Raw genomic sequence first — 21,785 nt, 5'->3', positions numbered from 1 at the left:
TGTCATATATTCACTTGGTGCACACTATTGCATGAATTATTTGGTATGCATCCTATTTAATATTGCATATATTTCACATAATTTACTGTTTTTACTGTACATTGCTGCTTATCTTAAAAAAAAAATAGTTTTTCCAGAAAATCCCCTCTTAAAATTGGGGCGCGCGTTATACGCCGGCGCGCGATATATGCCGATAAATACGGTACTTGTTACCTACAATCATTTCTGTCATTATTTAAGCTGTCCCGCTATGTAAAAGAAGTCCAGTACAAGGATCAGAATGGCGAGGTCATGATTTTTAATGATAAAGGAGAATTGCCCAGCACAATGTTAATTGCAAATTGGATTACAAGAATTAAAGATACAAATCTCACTGAATGGATAATGGTGGGTCACTTTGATGGGTCCCTTTCAGAGGGTCAGCAACTTATACTAGAACCAGAGCTAATATCATGGAAAGGAGACAAGGTGAGTTACACTGGGGAAGCTGATCCAGAACTTATACAAGAAACATTCTAGTTTTGTCCCTAAACCCATCTCCAGACAAAACCTAATCCCCTCCCCCCATCCTGTTCATAGACCACCAATATCTGCCCTAACCCATTCCATGGTGATTAGATGAAGGTGTCAGGTCTAAATGTGTGGATATAAATGCCGGTATATGTTCCCATCACTCATTATATCTGAAGAAGTGGATGAACTACAAAACATCTTCTACATTACAGAACAAGTCCAGCTAAATGTGACTGACTACTATTACCTCCCCCCTCCTCATCACACAGACCGGGACATTCATAGAAGGACCCCGACTCCTGTGCAGAAGATGAAATACTTTGGAGTGGAATGACTACCAGTATTATCTATGGCCAGATTCTACCCAGACCTTCTGAATTCATCAGGTTGTAAACAGAAGAAAAAAAAAACAGTTTAGAGTAGTAATTCCCCCGATCAGAAATTTGCAGTTACTGTATAGACATTAAAAAACAAAAAACATGGAGCTACCTGGACTTCTGTACGAGTGACTCCTAAAATGTGGTCAAATGCAGTTGATTTTCTCTTTGGATTTTTAAAGCAGCATTTATGCTTGGGACTAGGGATGACCCGAACACCTCCCGATCGGTTCGCACCAGAACTTGCAAACACACCAAATGTTTGCGTGAACTTTAGAACCCCGTTAAAGTCTATGGGACTCGAACATTTGAAATCTAAAGTGCTAATTTTAAAGGCTAATATGCAAGTTATTGTCCTAAAAAGTGTTTGGAGACCTGGGTATCAATGTTAAAAAAGTTTTAAAAACAGCTGTTTTTTCAGGAGCAGTGAATTTAACCACTTAAGCCCCGGACCAAAATGCAGCTAAAGGCCCAGGCCAGGTTTTGCAAATTCGGCACTGTGTCGCTTTAACAGACAATTGCGCGGTCGTGCGACGTGGCTCCCAAACAAAATTGACGTCCTTTTTTTTCCACAAATAGAGCTTTCTTTTGGTGGTATTTGATCACCTCTGCGGTTTTTATTTTTCGGCGCTATAAACAAAAAGAGAGCGACAATTTTGAAAAAAATTCAATATTTTTTACTTTTTGCTATAATAAATATCCCCCAAAAACATATATAATTATTTTTTTCCTCAGTTTAGGCCGATACGTATTCTTCTACCTATTTTTGGTAAAAAAAATCGCAATAAGCGTTTATCGATTGGTTTGCGCAAAATTTATAGTGTTTACAAAATAGGGGATAGTTTTATTGCATTTTTATTAATTTTTTTTTTTTTTACTACTAATGGCGGCGATCAGCGATTTTTTCCGTGACTGCGACATTATGGCGGACACTTCGGACAAATTTGACACATTTTTGGGACCAATATAATTTTCACAGCAAAAAATGCATTTAACCACTTGAGACCCGCGCTATTGACAAAAGACCTGCGCTATTGACAAAAGACGACAAAAGACGTTTTAAAAAATGGCGTGGAGTTTCCCCAAAAATCCACACCAGACCCCTTATCCGAGCACGTTAACCTGGCCGGCCGCAGAAAAGAGGGGGGGACAGAGTGCGGCTCCCCCCTCTCCTGAACCGTACCAGGCCACATGCCCTCAACATGGGGAGGATGTCCCCATGTTGATGGGGACAAGGGCCTCATCCCCACAACCCTTGCCCGGTGATTGTGGGGGCCTGCAGGCGGGGGGCTTATCAGAATCTGGAAAACCCCTTTAACAAAGGGGACCCCCAGATTCTACATTGTACCCCTACCATTTCACAAAGGAAATGTAAATAGTTGTAAAAAACACACACACACACACACCGTAGAAAAAAGTCCTTTATTAATAAAAAATAAATTAAAAAAATCCAGCGATGGTAATCCACTCGGTCCCGGCTCCCTGCTCCATCTTTGTCTGTATCCAGCGATGGGTGATCTCCTCTCCGGTCCATGTTGAGGGCATGTGGCCTGGTACGGTTCAGGAGGGGGGCCGCACTCTGTCCCCCCCTCTTTTCTGCGGCCGGCCAGGTTAACGTGCTCAGATATAGGGTCTGGTGTGGATTTTTAGGGGAACTCCATGCCATTTTTTTTTATTTGGAGTGGAGTTCCCCTTAAAATCCACACCAGACCTGAAGGGTCTGGAATGGATATTTGGGGGGAACCCCAAGTCATTTTTTTTTATTTGACGGCGGGGTTCCCCTTAATATCCATACCAGACCTGAAGAGCCTGGTAATTGAATTTGGGGGGACCCCCACGCTTTTTTTTTTTTTTTATGAATGAATCCTCTCTGAATTGCCGGGAGCGGCCAATTTATTATAGCCGCAAGTCCGGTTTTAAAAGACTTTTTTTCCTTTCAGAAATTACACTTTGTGCAGAGACAGTTCTAAGTAAGAGAAACATGCGCTTTTTCCACATGCTGACTTTACACCCCCCCTAGGTACGAAATATAAAGGAATATTTCACTTTTATTGTTTCACTTTTAGCATTATTAAATTCACTGCTCCCGAAAAAACGTCAGTTTTTAAAACTTTTTTTTGCATTGATACATGTCCCCTGGGGCAGGACCCAGGTCCCCAAACACTTTTTAGGACAATAACTTGCATATTAGCCTTTAAAATTAGCACTTTAGATTTCTCCCATATACTTTAACATGGTGTTCCGTGGCTTTTCGAATTTGCCGCGAACACCTCAAATTGTTTGTTGTTTGCCGAACAGGTGAACAGGCAATGTTTGGGTCGAACATGAGTTCGACTCGAACTCGAAGCTCATCCCTACTTGGAACAAATTATTAGAGGTTACGTGAAATCACTGAGAAAACAATGTTAAAGGGCAATTGGATAACAAACTTCATGTGGTGGAAACAATAGTGTCAACATCAACATTCTTCTGCCACATAGGTTCGATCAGAGAAGGTGTCTGTGAGGACCCGAGTCTAGGATACCTAGTACGATCGGACGGAGTGGAAGGGAAGCTTGGTTGTAGACGTGTCATTTGGTCACAGTGACCACACAAGCCTGATTTGACTCCCCCTGTCAAGTGATAGAGAGGATCAACACCGTCTGGTGAGTCAGGATCCATATCCCATTTACCTTGTTTTTTACCTGTGGGAAGAAATGTCACAGTCGTAATTCTTGGACAGGAAAAAAATTTGTATTAATTTTGGACTTTTAGGCCTCGTACACACGATCGGTTAACCAGAGGACAACGGTCTGATGGACCGTTTTCATCGGTCAAAATCGATTGTGTGTGGGCCCCATAGGTTATTTATCCATAGGTTAAAAAAAAGCAATCTTGTTTTAATTTTAACCGATGGATTCCTAACCGATGGGAAAACAACGATCGTTAGTAGGCACAACCATCGGTTAAAAATCCACACATGCTCAGAATCAAGTCGATGCATGCTTAGAAGCATTGAACTTCATTTTTTTCAGCACGTCGTGTTTTACGTCACCGCGTTCTGACACGATCGTTTTTTTAACTGATGGTGTGTAGGCTCAACGGACCATCAGTCAGCTTCATCGGTTAACCAACGACAACGGTCCATCAGACCGTTCTCATCGGATGGACTGATCGTGTGTACGAGGCTTCAGATTTGAGTTCACATTGAGAATTTTGATGTTGACACTATTGTTTCCACCACATGAAGTTTGTTATCCAATTGCCCTTTAACATTATTTCCTCAGTCATTTCCCGTAACCTCTAATACTTTGTCACTTCATATATATTTCGTTTCTTGTAGATATCACCGATTGCCCGGTGTCACTTCATCCCAGCAAGCGTTGTATATCACGGAGTCTATCCAGTGTTGTTGAATTTTCCACCATACTATCAGTTGTTACAGAAGCTGCATTTAACACAACATTTATAATTTAACTATTTTTAGCAATCGAGGTGCAGGAACTTGGGGCCAGATCCACAAAGCAGATGCGCCGACTTAACTCGAGATACGCGGCGTAATTGAAATTTGCGCCGCGCGTATTTTTGCGCCTGATCCTCAAAACGAGTTACGCCTGAAATCTACTTATTTCCGTCCTACCTTAAAAAATTTACACCGGCGCAAAATACGCTAGACACACCACTGTTTTGCTAGGCAAAGATGCAAATGAGGGAGATAAGGCGATCCACAAAATGAAGTGTGTGCGGCGTAGATTACGCCCTGTGCGCTTCTGTTAGTTTCATGGTGTAAAGTTACACTTTATAAAAGCAGCCCTAAATTTACACATGCCGTGTAAATGTCAGCTAAAGCAACACCATTAAGGAAGAGCTGAGCACACACACTTGCAGGACAACAATCTGTATGCCAACATGCCAGGGGCATCCATGTGCATATCTATACTAGTGACTTAAGTAACCCAGGGTACCCCCTCTTCTGAGGGAACAGCAGTCAGGAGACGCCTCCCAGAATGCATCTTTGCACAGTAAACACACACATTAATTATGTCACAATGAGAATGCATGAATGCACACCACTGTGGTCCCTAGCACAGACACATCACATGCACATCTAATTGGATTAGATCCAAGTACCCCCCCAATGGTACTTAGGAGCAGTAACGCCCCGCCACGGCTCCAATTATGTCATTGTGCATTCATACACCATTCATGGACCTGGGATCACTTCTCCCTGGTCCTGGGGACCCTACTCCACCAAAACTGAGGGTGACACCCTTATTTAATCAGGAATGCCCACCCCCACATTCATGCATCATTCACACACATAAACCAAATCATAAATACAGTATAATTAAAAAAAAATCAAAAGTAACCCCAAAACTTAATTTCAGCGGCGGGAGCTTCGCCTGGGCCTGACACGGGCACGGCCACGGCCAACCAGGGGAGGCTCCTGGGGGGGGTGAAGCAGGGGAAGGAGGAGCCTCCCCTGGTGACTGTCCTGTTGCTGGCCTGCCCTCCAAGGCCACTGCTATCCTATTCAGGCACACAGTCATGGCAGCCGTATTGGCCTGGACAGCCCAGGTGTTGTCCTGCACAGCCTGGGTCAGAGCACACACCTCCTGGGCCACGCCTGTTGTGGCGGTCTGCAGCTCGCAAATGCAGGTTATGACCGCCACAGAGTTTGTGGCCTCATCACTGAGTGATCATCATCAGTGAGTCCTTCATTCTGCCCAGGCTGTGCTCCATCTGGGTCATTGTCTGTTTTATCTGAGCCAGATTGCGGGTCTGCCGGGCATTGTCCCTCTGCAGACTGCCCGGCAGACGCTTGGCCACCCCCCTGGTCTCCTGGGTGGCCATCCTGGCTGGAGCTGAGGCTTGTGGCGTGGGAGGAGGGGAGAGAGAGACCCTTGTGGGGGAGGCCTGTTGGGGGAGGAGTGGGAGGGGCTACCCCTGATGGTGGCCTGACTGCCAGGTAAACAAATCTGAGGCCAAAAGGACTTCCCTGCCAATCTGCATATCTTCTTCCTCAGCCTCCACCCCCTCATCCTCCTCCCCCTCAACCTCCTCATGAGGGGAGGTGTGGCCACTCCCCTCCCCTGGAGACTCCTGCCCTTCTTGGGACTCCTCAGCAGCCTCATGTCCTGGGGATGGTGCAGCAGCCTGGCCTGATGGGCCAGCAATCTCCTGGCCTGATGGGCCTGCAATCTCCTGGCCATCTGTGGAGGACACAAAACAATCACAGGTTTGAGGATCCACACACTTGACACATCTTCCCTTCCCCCACCCACACATGCTAATCACCAGATAGAAAAACCCAAAACTTGCCTGTCCTCACAGGAACATCTGATTGATAGTGGGGGGAAACACCGGCCCACTGCCCATTCCTCCTCACTCAGCCTGATGGGGCAGGGTCCGCCTCCTCCAGTGCCCGTGGCATGGGCATTGATCTTGGCCATTTTGTCCCGGACCAGGCTCTTAAGATCGTTTATCTTCTTTTGTATGCCACTGGTGGTCCTCGTCCCCCCCCCCCCGCCGCATTGATCTGATCCGTTATTTTTTGGATGATCGCCTTCCTTTGGGCCGGGGAGGTGTTCCGGCTCTCAGGGCCATGTAAATATCGCCCATATTGGACGATGCCCCGAGCAAGTATTTGCTTCTCAATAGTAGAAAAATTAAGCTTCCTACGCTTGGGTGCCATCACAGCCACCACTCAGCACCAACAAAAAACAAACAAAAATACACACACAACAAACAAACAAAAATCAAAAAACACAAGCAGACAGCTACTACAAATTCAAAAACAAACACGCAAAAAACAAACAGAAAATACACTCAGAAAAAAAAAATACACTCAGAAAAAAAAAAAAAAAAAATACACTCAGAAAAAAAACAAACAGAAAATACACTTAGGAAAAAACAACTACAACTACACTCTACTACTCCTCCAAAACTTTTATCTCACACACAACTCACCGACACACACCAACAAACGACAGAGCAGAAGCAACTTGCTCTAGGAAGGGTAACACAGGGATATACTTTTGCAAGGGAAGTGTGTTTGTCTGGGGCTATTTATACACAGGGCGATCCTCTCCTAAGTACGCTTGGCCTTTTTCCTATCTGACTGATTGCGCCGAGCAAAGTTCTGCACATGCCCAGTGAGGAGCAGATTCGTGCGCGCATGCGCAGTACGGCCGGACCTTCATTTGCATGGGGTCATGGCTCATTACAATGAAGCACGCCCACTTCCTTCCCACTTGCAAAAACCCCGCCTTACGTCTCGGAATTTAAGTTACACTTGCGCAACCTAGATGTTTAGCACATATACACATTTTTGAGTGTTATGTTTGTACTGATAGTTTTGTTGCTGTAACCTTTCTAATGAAAGGATTCTGCTAGTACTCCTAGATGTCTATTTCTGTATTCTGGATCAGAACATATTCTGTGGTATCCAGAATAATGAAGGGCCACCTTCTGGAATGGTCCATGTGTTTCCACCAAGGTATACTGTACATGCTGCATCATTGTAAACATCAGAAGCTTGGCTTCCCTACACTATTATATCTGTACTTTTACTCTTGAATAGATCATATAGCTCTATATTATCTCAGGTCCCAAGAGGTCAATGCTCCGAGGAATGTCTTCCGGGGTTCAGAAAATCTATAAGAGAAGGATATCACCCATGTTGTTATAATTGTGCTCCGTGTTCAGAAGGAGAAATATCAAACCAATCTGGTAAGATTTATGTTTCTATAAGTATAAATTCTGATATTGAATTAGAAAATTAAACATTTAAAGTCCTTTAAAGTGATTGGGCCAGATTCACAAAAGAATTACGCCGGCGTATCTATTGATACGCCGCGTAATTTCAAAATTCCCGCGTCATATCTTTGTTTTGTATCCACAAAACAAGATACGACGGCATCTGGGATCGACCCGACAGGCGTACGTCTTAGTACGCTGTCGGATCTCAGGTGCATTTTTTCGGTGGCCGCTAGGTGGCATTTCCGTCGATTTCCGCGTCGAGTATGCAAATTAGCTAGTTACGGCGATCCACGAACGTACGTCCGGCCGGAGCATTTTTTTACGTTGTTTGTGTTCGGCTTTTTCCGGCGTATAGTTACCCCTGCTATATGAGGCGTACCAATGTTAAGTATGGACGTCGTTCCCGCCTCGCATTTTAATTTTTTTTACGTCGTTTGCGTAAGTCGTTCACGAATAGGGATTTGTGTAGAATGACGTCACTGTCGTAAGCATTGGCTTGTTCCGGTTTTATTTCGAGAATGCGCACTGGGATACCCCCACGGACGGCGCATGCGCCGTTAAAAAATAAACGTTGTTTACACCGTGTCACAACGTATTTACATAAAACACGCCCCCATCACATCCATTTGAATTCCGCGCCCTTATGACGCCAAAGATACACTACGCCGCCGTAACTTATGGCGCAAATTCTTTGAGGATTCAAAAAAAAAAGTAAGTTACGGCGGCGTAGTGTATCTTAGATACGCTACGCCCGGCGGTAATATGCGCCGCTGTACGTGAATCTACCCCATTATGTACACACTTTACACTTTGCAGGCTGAACATCTCCCTAAATTGTATGAAATTAATGATTACTGATGAGTAGGGTTGAGCGAACCTGAAGTGTAAAGTTCTTTTTTTTTGGACCCGAACCCGAACCCAAATAATTTGCTGAAAGTTCGGGTTCGGGTGCGGAGTTCAGCTATGTAATGGTAAAGAATTGGGGAAATGGGGAAGGGAGTTGCAAGTTAGACCACTAATGTTTAGAATATCTATAGATTATCAATAATTTATGAATGATCACTCATCGATTGATGGTTAGTTGCTGTAACCGTAATATCATGTAAAAACAAGTATAGTGGAAAAGATGAGGGGGTAGGAAGGTGATCTAAGTGAAGATCGAAATTTAAAGAAAGGGGGTTACTTGTAGCAACAATAAATGATCGGAAATATATTGATACAATTAATTTAATTGTGGTATCAAAAAAATAGAAAATATAAATTTATACAGTTACAGATGAAAAAAAAAAATTAAAAATTCCTACAGCTGAAAAAAGGCTGTTTGAATACAAATGGGTGACTGACAAAAAACTCACGAAAGACAACATATAACAACAACACCTGTCCGGACGTTTGTAAGTGTGTCAGGCACCAGAAACATGCACCGTATGGATAAATGATAATATGTAAATAATTTCATATCCGTGAGTACGGAAAGAAATGGGTCATTAGTGCTAGTAGTTGGAGAATCAACTATACCACACTGGTTAGCACAACCCAATTAAATCGAATGGTGCAATAACTGATGACTGAGTCTGGTGCAGGGGTGGACTGACCATTGAGTCACTCGGGCACTGCCCGAGGGCCCCATGCCACTAGGGGGCCCCATCAGGGTTGCCAGGCTCAGTAAAACCAGGGACAGTATGTAAAAATCTGTGTTTTTTTTTTTAGATCTGTCCCTGATATGTCCGAAACTGACATGCTTTTAATGTGAATATCCCAAGATTTTAGCTGCCCTGCCTCTGCACTGCAGAGGCAGGGCAGCTAAAAGGGAAAGGGGAGGAGGGGGAGGGGGGGGGGGAGAAGGCAAATTGGTGATGGTATAAATAATTGAGGAAGTTCAAACATCCAGCTTTCCCAATGATACAAGCTATTCTGGAACAACGACCATATTGAATTATTTATACCATCACCAATTTGCCTTCTCTCCCCCCCTCCCCCTCCTCCCCTTTCACTTTTCCCACACACCAGTGTGGTATAGTTGGTTCTCCAACTACTAGCACTAATGACCCATTTCTTTCCGTACTCACGGATATGAAATTATTTACATATTATCATTTATCCATACGGTGCATGTTTCTGGTGCCTGACACACTTACAAACGTCCGGACAGGTGTCGTTATATGTTGTCTTTCGTGAGTTTTTTGTCAGTCACCCATTTGTATTCAAACAGCCTTTTTTCAGCTGTAGGAATTTTTACTTTTTTTTTTTTTTTCATCTGTAACTGTATAAATTATTATTTTCTATTTTTTGATACCACAATTAAATTAATTGTATCAATATGTAATGGCACTGCACAAAGTGTCATTTATGAAAGGAAAAAAAGTCATTTAAAACCGGCTTTGCGGCTATAATGAATTGTCGGCTTTGCGGTTATAATGAATTGTCGGCTTCGGCAATTCAGAGAGGATTCATTCATAAAAAAAAAAAAATAGCGTGGGGGTCCCCCCAAATTCAATTACCAGGCCCTTCAGGTCTGGAATGGATATTAAGGGGAACCCCGCTGTCAATTTAAAAAAAAATGACGTGGGGTTCCCCCTTAATATCCCTTCCAGACCCTTCAGGTCTGGTGTTGATTTTAAGGGGAACTCCACCCCAAATTTAAAAAAAAATGGCGTGGAGTTCCCCCAAAAGCCACACCAGACCCCTTATCCGAGCACGTTAACCTGACCGGCCGCAGAAAAGAGGGGGGAAAGAGTGCGCCCCCCCTCTCCTGAACCGTACCAGGCCACATGCCCTCAACATGGGGAGGATGTCCCCATGTTGATGGGGACAAGGGCCTCATCCCCACAACCCTTGCCCAGTGGATGTGGGGGTCTGCGGGCTTATCAGAATCTGGAAGACCCCTTTAACAAAGGGGACCCCCAGATCCTGGCCCACCCCCTATGTGAATTGGTAATGGGGTACACTGTACTCCGACCATTTCACGAAGGAAGTGTAAATTCTTGTAAAAAAAACACACACACACCGTAGAAAAAAGTCCATTATTAATAAAAAAATAAAATCCACTCTCGATCCGGCTCCCCGGTCCAACGTTGTCTGTATCCAGCGATGGGTGATCTTTCCTGAGAAATCCATCCATCCAGAGCAGCACCGCCGACCTTCTCTTTCCGCTGGAAACATCCCAGCCGAATGACGCGGCCGGAGTTTTGACATTTCTTATATATGGGAGGCGGGGCCACCCGTCATGTGAGCCCGTCCCCCTCTGACGCACACTCTGCGACGTCACTGAGAAAGCCCAGACATTCCCCTTGCATCAGAGGGGGCGGGGTCACATGACGGGTGGCCCGCGCTGCGTCATTCGGCTGGGCTGTAGGGGAGGCTTGTAAATTACTTGTCCGGAAAAAGTAATTGCGTTAGTGACTCAGTTACTACATTGGCAAAGTAATTAGTTACTCAGCAAAGTAACTGTGTGTACAATATCATCATCATCACCTCCACATGCATCAATGATGATATTGTACAGTATTGCATTTGCTGGGCATGTGGAGGTGATGATGATATTGTACAGTATTGCATTTGCTGGGCATGTGGAGGTGATGATGATGATATTGTACAGTATTGCATTTGCTGGGCATGTGGAGGTGATGATGATGATATTGTACAGTATTGCATTTGCTGGGCATGTGGAGGTGATGATGATGATTCATCATCACCTCCACATGCCCAGCAAATGCAATACTGTACAATATCATATTCCACCTCCACATGTCCAGCCCAGCCCCAGCCCCAGACTAGACCACTCCCCCCCCCAGTCCCAGACACTTCCAATCCAGTCCACACATGCTGGTCCTCACCTGCGCTGCAGTCTGAGTCTCACCACGTCGCAGGGCCACGGTCGGTGCTGAGCTGAGTCTCTTTGATCCTCCGTGGGGGAGATGTCGGCGGCTGAGCTGACTCTCTCGTGACAGGCGGGCGGGAGACTCCAGGCGCATGCATGTGACAGCAGGGCCGGCCCAAGATATTGTGCTGCCTGGGCCCAGGAATGAAGTGCTGCCCCTCCCTCTAAAAAAGGCAGTAGGGGTGGTTGGGGGGTTTAGACTCGGGAAGGGATGGTATGGGTGTTTAGACACAGGCAGGGGTGGTAGGGAGGGGGGTTAGACACAAGCAGGGGTGGTAGGAAGGGGGGTTAGACACAGGCAGGGGTGGTAGGAAGGGGGGTTAGACACAGGCAGGGGTGGTAGGAAGGGGGGTTAGACACAGGCAGGGGTGGTAGGAAGGGGGGTTAGACACAGGCAGGGGTGGTAGGAATGGGGTTTAGACACAGGCAGGGGTGGTAGAAAGCGGGTTTAGACACAGGCAGGGGTGGTAGGAAGGGGGGTTAGACACAGGCAGGGGTGGTAGGAAGGGGGGTTAGACACAGGCAGGGGTGGTAGGAAGGGGGGTTAGACACAGGCAGGGGTGGTAGGAAGGGGGTTAGACACAGGCAGGGGTGGTAGGAAGGGGGGTTAGACACACAGTCAGGGGTGGTAGGAAGGGGGGTTAGACACACAGTCAGGGGTGGTAGGAAGGGGGGGTTAGACACACAGGCAGGGGTGGTAGGAAGGGGGGTTAGACACAGGCAGGGGTGGTAGGAAGGGAGGTTAGACACAGGCAGGGGTGGTAGGAATGGGGGTTAGACACACAGGCAGGGGTGGTAGGAAGGGGGGTTAGACACAGGCAGGGGTGGTAGGAAGGGGGGTTAGACACAGGCAGGGGTGGTAGGAAGGGGGGTTAAACACAGGCAGGGGTGGTAGGAAGGGGGGTTAGACACACAGGCAGGGGTGGTAGGGAGGGGGTATGGGCGTTAGACACAGGCAGGGATGGTATGGGAGTTAGACAGAGGCAGGTGGAGATTAGTGGCGCTGGCACTTACTTTCTCTCAGTGTCAGCAGCAAAGGGGGGAGCCGCAGAGAGGATGGGAGGGGGCGGCCAGCTGTGATCTGCTATTACATGTAATAGCAGCGGCGCCAGGGCATCGACACAGTGAGGTGAGGCGAGGGGGCAGAGCAGCCACGATCATCACATCCAGGCCAGCTCTGTGGCCACATGACTGCCCGTGACCGAATCACAGGCCAGGTCAGGCCTGTGGCCACATGACCGGCCATGACCGAATCACAGGCCAGCCTGTGGCCACATGACCCCCTCTGCCCCCCCCGCACGCCGTGGTAGATGTAATTTCGGTAACGCCGCCCAAGTAATGGGAACGGCGTTGCCGAGAGGGGAAGAGTAATCTGATAGATTACTCGTTACCCTCAAAAGGCCCATCGTTAGGTAACGGCGTTTATTTAAACGCCGTTACTTACAACACTGCTCATGGGCACCTACATTGTGAGCCCTCCAGGAGTCCACAAGATTGTGTGAGTGCAACAGTGTCTTTAAAGTTTTGGGGAGCGCATTAGAGGCGCTGCCAACCCTGCTTCTGTCAAGAGCAGAGTGCGCCACCAAATTGAAGTCCCCTCCCAGCAACAAGTGCGGAGAACTGTATTTGTCTAAGATCCGAAAAAAATTCTTAAAGAAGGTTGCTTGGGAATCATTAGGGGCATAAAACATTAGCTATCGTGACCATTAGCTATCATGACCCTCTTCCCTTGTAAGGAGCCCTGCATGACAATAAATCTACTAGCTGAATCTTTATAGATATTCTCAACATCAAACATCAAACTTTTTTTAATAAATATTGCCACTCCTCGGGACCTAGCCCCAAATGTTATAAAATATCCCGGGCCAAAAGATCTATCAAAATATGGTTATTTTCGGAGAAGTGAGTCTCCTGTAATAGAATGATGTCTGCCCACAGGCGCTTGTAGGAGGAAAATGCTTTTTTTTCTCTTTTGAGGTGAATTAAACCCCCTAACGGTATGGGAGATTAATTTAATGCCCATTTTAAATTTGTAAGACAGATATGTCCATATATAATTGGGGGGGGGAGTTCCAAGGAGTAGGCTACCAGTGTCCCGCACCCCTGTATGGTGGGGACAATCAGGAAGGTCTGTAGACGAGCATATACCAATATGTTAAAGGGTCTAGCATAAGCCATAAAGGTAAGCATACCAAACACATCACGATTTGCGACATCTGCAAAAGGAGTCCTGCAACCTAAAGCAATAAAACAGTAAAAGAAAAAAAAACGACATGAAAACTAGTGGGGTCGGGAGGGGAAAGACCATCCCGACAATAGGAGTATTGTCAGGCGTTAGACAATAGTAGTAACCTGTCAGGCGTTAAACTTCCTGACCAATAGGACTGAACTGTCCAACACTCTTGGCAACCTGTTGGAGGACAAAAATGAGAAGAAAGACAAAAAAAGAAAAGAATGAGGCAAACTTAGAGTATCTTCAAACTTCTCTTCCTCTGTCTTGAGGGTATCCACAAGAGTGGGGGGACAACCAAACGGGCACCGCTGTACGTCAGCACAGTGGGAAACAGTTGGGGTGAAAAATGGTGCAAAGAGGAGTAAGCTGATTTCCAGGGGGGAGGGAGGAGACCCTGATGCAGGAAGGATTCAAACCCGCGAACACCTCCCCCGTAAATAATGTCAGTTCTCCTCAGCCATCAGGGAAATATCCTCATCCAGAAGAGGGAAAACACGTGGTGGGTCCGGGATAAGCGGGAAGAAGTATCCGATCAATTCAAGCGCTCCCTGAGATCCTGCCTCTGTCTTCTGCAGTCTCTCTGTGAGGATGGGGTGGACCAGATGGCAGATGGTCGGGGGGTGGAGGGCATACTAGGCAGATCCTCTTTTGCCATGAGCCCAAGCTTGATGAGGTGTTCCTTCCCCTCTTGGATGGTGACCACTGTGTATGTGGTCCCCTAGTGTGGGACCTGGAGTTTAAAAGGAAATCCCCATCTGTACCTGATTCTAGCCTCTTGGAGAGGTGTGGTGATCTTCTTAAATCTGCATTTCTTATCCAAAGTGGCCGGGGAATTATCCGGAAAAATTTGAATCCTGGTACCATCCAGCACAATGTTGGGGGTATTGCGGGAAGCCCTTTAGGATCTCTTCCTTCACCAGGTAGTTCTTAAGGCATAGGACTATGTCCCTGGGTGGTTTATCCACTGGAGGTTAAGGCAAAGGGCTCTATGAATCCTATCACAAGCAAAAGCATCCACAGGGGAAGCAGGAAGCAGGGACTGGAACAGCTTGTGTATGGCACGGATAAGCTCCGTGACCGCCTCTGGGACCCCTCTGATCCTCAAATTGCTCCTCCTGTTTTTGTTGTCCAAGTCCTCTAAATGGGACTGGAGCTGGGACACAGATTCAGTGAGAGATTCATGATCCCTGCGGAGGTCAGAATAAGCTAGTTGCAGCTCATCGTGCTTTGTTTCCAAAAGATCTGTTCTGCCGCCCAGAACAGCCATCTCCTGCTGCAGAGTGTTAGTTGATTTGTGGAGCTCAGTCTGAAAATTTTCAGCCAGCTTTGTATACATGGCTGCTAGGCTGTCCTCAAGGTCTGCCTTAGTGAGCTGCAGATTGTACTCACTTTCGACAGACGAGTGTGCAGGGGAGGCCGCCGGGGTGTGTGCAGAGGTCTGAGCACGTTGTGACCCAGCGCCATCTTGAGGCTTCCCAGCCATCTCCAAGACTCTAAGGAGGTAGTTTGTGAGGGTCTTTTGCGCTGGTTTCCTGCAACGAGACTTGGAGGACGGCATGCACCGCTCATTCCCCCGGGGGCGCAGGTAGGATTGGGTGCGTGTATCACAGTAAATAGCCCCAGGGAAGGCGCTGAAGTCCCCGCTGTGCTCGGAGCTCTTCTCAGTTGTGACCGTCCAGCTTTGCGCCGCGCATGCGCCCCATTGAATGTGTTTTATAGCAGAAAGTAAATTTTTATTTTATATTTTCAAGATTGTTGGTCTTTTTTTGTTTATAGCACACAAAATGCAGAGGTGATTGAAAAATGGCCAGGTCATGAAGGGGTTAAATCTTCTGGAGGTCAAGTGGTTAAGAAAAAATACAGAAAAATGTTTTTAATACTGTGAAATAGCTACCGTGCCTAATGTTATTTTCACTTCTTTTTACTCTACAGACAGTGAACTCTGCAAGAAGTGTCCTGAAAATGAATGGCCTAACAAAGCTAAAACTATTTGTATTGACAAGGTCAATGAGTATTTATCATACGAGGGGGACATTCTAGTTTTATTTTTTTCTATAACTTCAGTCATATTTGCTACAACATCTCTCCTTATACTTGGACTATTTGTTTGGTTTCGGAGCACTCCCATAGTCAGAGCCAATAACCGGAACCTCAGCTTCATTCTGCTCCTCTCCCTCATACTGAGCTTCCTTTCTGTATTCATGTTCCTTGGCCGTCCTGTGGATATTACCTGTATGCTGCAACAAGTCACTTTTGGAGTTTCCTTCACCATCTCAGCATCTTCTATCCTCGCCAAAACCATCATGGTCTTCATTGCTTTTAAAGCCACCAGACCTGGAAGCTCATGTAGAAAATGGGTGGGAGTCAAACTTCCCAATACAGTCATGTTATTCTGCTCATCCATTCAGGTTATGAATTGCATTCTCTGGTTGTCCATCTCTCCACCATTTCAGGAGTATGACATGGACTCCTATCCTGGGAAGATCATCATTCAGTGTAATGAAGGGTCAGTTATCGGCTTCTACTCTATGTTGGGTTATATGGGGTTTCTGGCAGCTGTGAGTTTTCTTCTGGCTTTCATGGTGAGGACATTACCGGACAGTTTTAATGAGGCCAAGTACATCACCTTCAGCATGCTGGTGTTCTGCAGTGTCTGGATTGCCATGATCCCGGCCTATCTGAGCACCAGAGGGAAATACATGGTGGCTGTGGAGATATTCGCCATACTGACCTCCAGTGCTGGAATATTATTGTGTATGTTTTCTCCAAAACTCTACATTTTACTTTTCAAACCTGAACTGAACACAAGAGGGACAATGCTGGGGAAGAGAATGATGTAAATGTAACACATTGATTCAATGTATAATGCTGTAGACCAGATTAAACAAATTCAGTCATATTGTTTCCATCATCATCATTATGAATGACATCATCATCAGAATTATGATTTTTGGGGACATTGACTGCCTTCTGTCTGCCTATTGTACATAAGTGGATGGAAGGTGGATGTCACAGAATTGGATGATATTTTAGAGCTTCATTTTTTTCTTGCTCTTACACGCCCCCCAGCATGCACAAGCAAAGTACTGTCACTGCATTGTCCATTGGACGGTGCTGATCACAAATAAAATGCTGTGACCAATAAAAGCCTCACACAATGTAACCAACACCTGAAGATAGCAGCTTGCCCCCACTTTTCCCTCACACACTGATTGGAGAGTGATAGAAAAGAAAGATTCCAGATCACCAGCCAGTACAAGTGCAATCCAGTACCAGCAGTACCAGAAACAGCTTCAGTCTTCCTTCTATTATCATTCATCCCTCTACAGCACAGATATCAAACACAAGGCCCACGGGCTGAATACGGCTCGCCAGGCCCTGACATGTGACCCTCCAACTCAGTTTTGTAGCCGGAATGTGGAACTCCATTCTAGTTCTCACCCTCCGCTCCTCACTGTCACTTGTAAACACAGATCAGCCCATATAGGTGTGAGGGTCAGGTGACTACACATATTTGGCCATTAACCACTTCAGCTCTGGAAGGTTCACCTCCCTTCCTAAACAGCCTATATTTTGCAATACTGCACTGTGTTTCTTTAGCTGACAATTGTGAGGCCGTGCGACACTGTACCCAAATAAAAAAAATGTTTCCTATTTTTCCCCCACAAATAGAACTTTCTTTTGGTGATATTTGATCACCTCTGCAGTTTTTATTTTTTGCGCTAAAAAAACAATAATTCTGAAAAGTATATATATTTTTACATTCTTCTATAAACGCATCCAATAAAAAAAATTGATTATACAATCAAATGTCTTCATCAATTTAGGCCAACATGTATTCTATTTTTGGTAATTAATCCCAATAACCATATATTGATTGGTTTGCACAAACTTTATAGCGTCTACAAACTATGGGATGGATTTATGGAATTTTTTTTCACTAGTAATGGTGGCAATCAGCGATTATTAGCGGGACTGCGACATTGCGGCAGAAAAAATCTGACATTAATTGACACTTTTTGGAGACCAGTGACACCAATACAGTGATCAGTGATAAAACAATGCACTGTCACTGTACTAATGACACTGGCAGGAAAGGAGTTAACATCAGGGGTGAGCAAAGGGTTAAATGTGTTCTCTGGGAGTGTTTTTTTTACTGTGTGGGGGATGGTTTAACTGTACAAAGACAGAGATCTGTGTCTCTCACAAAATCTATGTCTTCCTTACTAACAGAACGGCAGTCTGCCTTGTTTACATAGGCAGACTGTCGTTCTGCCTCTCTCAGAATTTTTGCCATACCCGCTGATTGGCTCCCGCTGTGTCCAATCACAGGGGAGCAGGTCTATGGCGGCGCACACACACCCGAGACCTAAAGACAAAATTAATGTACAGTTATGTGGTTTTGCGTTTAAGGGCCGCCCTGCCGCAGTATATGTATTTGGGGCGGTCCTTAAGCAGTTACACATATCTGATGAATGTAATTTCCTGATGAATTTGCATATCTGAATATTATTTCTGTGAACATTTCTACTTATATCTCATTGTGCTGCTGGATTCCTTCCTTGTCTCTTTCACAAAATTAGATTCATACTTTTTCAGTGTTGATCAGTATGTCGGATGGCCCATACCCACTTAATTCTAGTGAATGGGCTCAGGATGTTCAGATAAGCTCCTAGTCATCACTGTAGGTGCAGACACTGTGGAGTAATTATTCATCAATGTTTCCAGCAGAAGTAGTTTCATTCTGATCCACCTTCCATGTATGACAGCCTGCCAGACTTCTAATCTCTAATGTAAACACAAATCAGGTACACAGGAGGAGGGGAGAGCAGAGTGCTGAGCCCTGATTAATGGCTACATTGCTTCTATTAGGAAATTAAGGATGAATTGCTCCCTGGTGTTAGATTATATTGGGACAAAAACAGAGCCCCCCCACCCCAAAGCACCCCCCATGTTGAGGGCATGAGGTCTGGTATGGTTCAGGAGGTGTGGCACTTGCTCTTTCCTGACCTGCTGGTCTGCATGCTCGGATAAGGGCCTGGTATGTTTTTTTTGGGGACCCCACGCCATTTTTTTTAAAAGTTTTTCTTTTTACGGCATTTTGCTGTTTACATTTCAGCTGTCGGTGGGGAAGCCCGCTGACAGATGATGAGTCATCGTTTGTTAAGGACGAGGTGGCCGGCTTCCCGTGCCCGCTGCTTAACAACCAGCTTTTTTCACACAGAATTTGAATCGGTCGATCATTTTTCCACTGTTCCGACATGTAATCGTTCTGGAAAGTTGGAATTCATTACAAAATGAATACATAAAATTACATTTAATGAATTTAAACTAAGTTTGTTACTATTTGTTACAATTTTATTCAGAGATTCAGATACAGCCGAATCTCCAAATAACCCAAAACTTCCCAGAATTTGTATTCACACCGAAACAAATCACACATGTGTAATGAGCACGGCTTGGTTTCCTCCAGACATAACATTTAGAATTGAGGCCAAACATTTCCATTTTGGTTTCATCAGATGAGAGAATCTCGGTCCTCACAGTCTGAGATGTCTTCAGGGGATTGTTTTGTGATCTCCAAGAGAACCTTTATGTGTTTTGCACCGAGGAGAGTCTTCCATGTAGACACTAGACATGTGCAATTCATTTATTTACCCATCAAAATTCAGACAACATTTTCATTAATTGGAGATTCGGATGTCTCTGAATTTCCAGATCACAATCATAACAAATGTCAGCTAATCGGAAATAAATTATAACAAAATGAATTATACAAATTTGAAAATGAATTAGAATTTGAATTAGAAACATATTACAATAACACTGGACTACAAAGAGTAGAAATTAAATGAAATGAAAGTAGCAGAATTTTACCAGAATTGTGTCACTAATAAAGGAAAACAAAGTCCTGAGTATTCATTAATAAAATAGAAAAAGTGCAGCGCAAAACTCAAATATATAAATGATACTGGTATACTCAAACACCAATACCATAAGTGTGAATATGAATATGCAGAAAAAATGGAAAAAAATAAAATAAAAAATAAAATAAAATAATAATATTAAAAATTAAATACAATTCAAACAAACAGTCCAAAAGTCCATAAGTGTCAGAAGATGAGTGAATTAAACGAAAATAAATCTCCTCCACGTGACAATCCACCAAAATTTTGAAGTGATCCCTCCACCGTTGTAGATGGCTACTCTCACCTTCATATATGGACCACTGAGTTAACAGATGGTCAATAAAGCAAATCAAATAGGCAGGTCATGAACAGGAACCAGGCTGATGTATTAGATCCTCATAAGACAACCAAACCGCAAAGGACAGGTGCATGTAAAGAGATAATCACAGACTAAGTGCTCACTGTTGCAATGTGTGGATTTATTCTTTAAAAGAAGCAAAAGTCAGGCTACTCACATTTGGCCAGACAAAAAACGGCATGAAGTAACAATCTTTAGGAATGAACAGCAGATGAGCGACGTGATGTTTCAGGCTCCTAAACCACCGGACGCGTTACGTTATATCAACTTCCTCAGCGGGGCGGGGCCTGTTGCGTCACTTTCCTGTCTTTAAATAGCTGCTCATTGTCATAGGGACAAGCATCGGAATGGCGTGTGGGGCCTGACGTCGAATCCTGAACAGCTGATTGTTCAGGAAATGATGCAAACAACGTCAGAACATCCAGCATACTGTTCAAATGTGTGCAACTTTATTGTTCACACATACATGGTATAGAACTAGAATATCGCCATCTTGTGGACAATTTAGAAAATTGCATCCGAATGTTAATTTTAAAATAATAATAAAATTAATCAAATCGCTCAAAGCTGTCCATGTACAAACATTGCTATAAAATCTATATTTTTCTATAGTAACATGATAAATCTTTACATGATACTGCATAATAATCTAAAAACTTTTCAAATAAAAAACATATAAACCATTTTATTATTACATATAAAATTATCAATATAAAATCCCCAGTTAAAATTAATATTAATATTTAAAAACAAAGTTGCTATTTATTTGATATGAAACAATTCAAATCGAAGTCCACATTTAACCCTTCAGGGGTGAGAACCTTTGCCTCAAATATCCAAAAGGATTCTCTCTGGCTGATGTGGCGTGTGTAATTACCTCCCCTCCAGTGTCTATTTACCTTCTCCAGACCCCAACATTTTAAACATTTGGGATTCTTGTTATGGTATTGCTTAAAATGTCTTGAGACACTGTGATAACGAAAGCCATTTTTTATATTGTTCACATGCTCGCCTACTCTCACCGCCAGTGACCTTGAGGTGCGGCCTATGTATTGTAGGCCGCAGTCGCATTCTAACATATAAACGACACCCTCAGTGTTGCATGTAATCAAATTTTTTATAGTATAGGACTTCTTAGTGGAAAAAGAAGTCAATTCTTTGCGTTTTTTTATATTGAATTTACATTGTTTGCATGATTGGCATCTTCCACAGGCATAAAAGCCTGATAAAAAATTAAAAATCCTATTCTCTTTAAAAGGGGGAGGAGGATCTATGACTCCAGGGGCGACAACGTCTCTTAAAGAGGGGGCTTTTCGATAAATAAAACGTGGGTGGGCTGGTAGGACAGTCCCCAAAACCTTGTCCTTCTTGAGGACTTCCCAGTGTTTATTTACAATCTTTTCAAACTGCCGATACTGGATGTTATAATCCAGGACAATTTTGAATTCAAAATTTCCCTCTTTCGTCACCTGTTTGTTGGAGTCCTGTACTAAATCAGCCCTGTTGAGGGAACCCACTCGTGATAGTTCATTTGTAATGACATCTTTGTTATAACCCTTTTGTTGAAACCTGTTGACCAAGACTTTGGATTGTGTAAAAAAGTCAGTGTCAGAGGTGCAGTTCCTTCTGAGGCGTATGAACTGGCCTCTGGGAATGTTGCAAAGCCAGTTTTTATGGTGACAGCTGTCTAAAGGGATATACCCGTTTCTGTCAGAGGGTTTAAAATGATTACGAGTGTTAAAAAACTTTTCTCCTTTAAAAATTTCCAAGTCCA

General features: G+C 44.4%; 1 protein-coding gene across 1 annotated transcript; it reads left to right on the top strand.

The window, feature by feature from the left end:
* The first annotated feature begins 637 nt into the window (after nt 1–637).
* LOC120927407 (vomeronasal type-2 receptor 26-like) lies at nt 638–16,643 on the top strand. Its single transcript, XM_040338469.1, has 4 exons — nt 638–742; nt 7,226–7,313; nt 7,404–7,601; nt 15,677–16,643. Exons 1-4 carry the CDS (start codon nt 638–640, stop codon nt 16,582–16,584), a joined length of 1,299 nt encoding a protein of 432 aa, XP_040194403.1. The 3' UTR covers nt 16,585–16,643.
* Nucleotides 16,644–21,785: the final 5,142 nt, after the last annotated feature.

Source organism: Rana temporaria, chromosome 1, assembly GCF_905171775.1.
Source record: "Rana temporaria chromosome 1, aRanTem1.1, whole genome shotgun sequence".
In the NCBI taxonomy this organism is placed as follows: domain Eukaryota; kingdom Metazoa; phylum Chordata; class Amphibia; order Anura; family Ranidae; genus Rana; species Rana temporaria.
The sequence above is the reverse complement of the archived record's forward strand: the minus strand, read 5'-3'. Positions and strand labels throughout refer to the sequence as shown.

What these genes read in the sequence shown, in the direction of transcription:
- LOC120927407 (XM_040338469.1), top strand. Translation starts at nt 638, where the DNA reads ATGTGTGGATATAAATGCCGGTATATGTTCCCATCACTCATTATATCT. An exon ending in CAGAACAAGTCCAGCTAAAT is followed by an intron (nt 743 to 7,225) that starts GTGACTGACTAC and finishes TTGTACTGATAG; the next exon opens with TTTTGTTGCTGTAACCTTTC. An exon ending in AGAAATATCAAACCAATCTG is followed by an intron (nt 7,602 to 15,676) that starts GTAAGATTTATG and finishes TTTACTCTACAG; the next exon opens with ACAGTGAACTCTGCAAGAAG.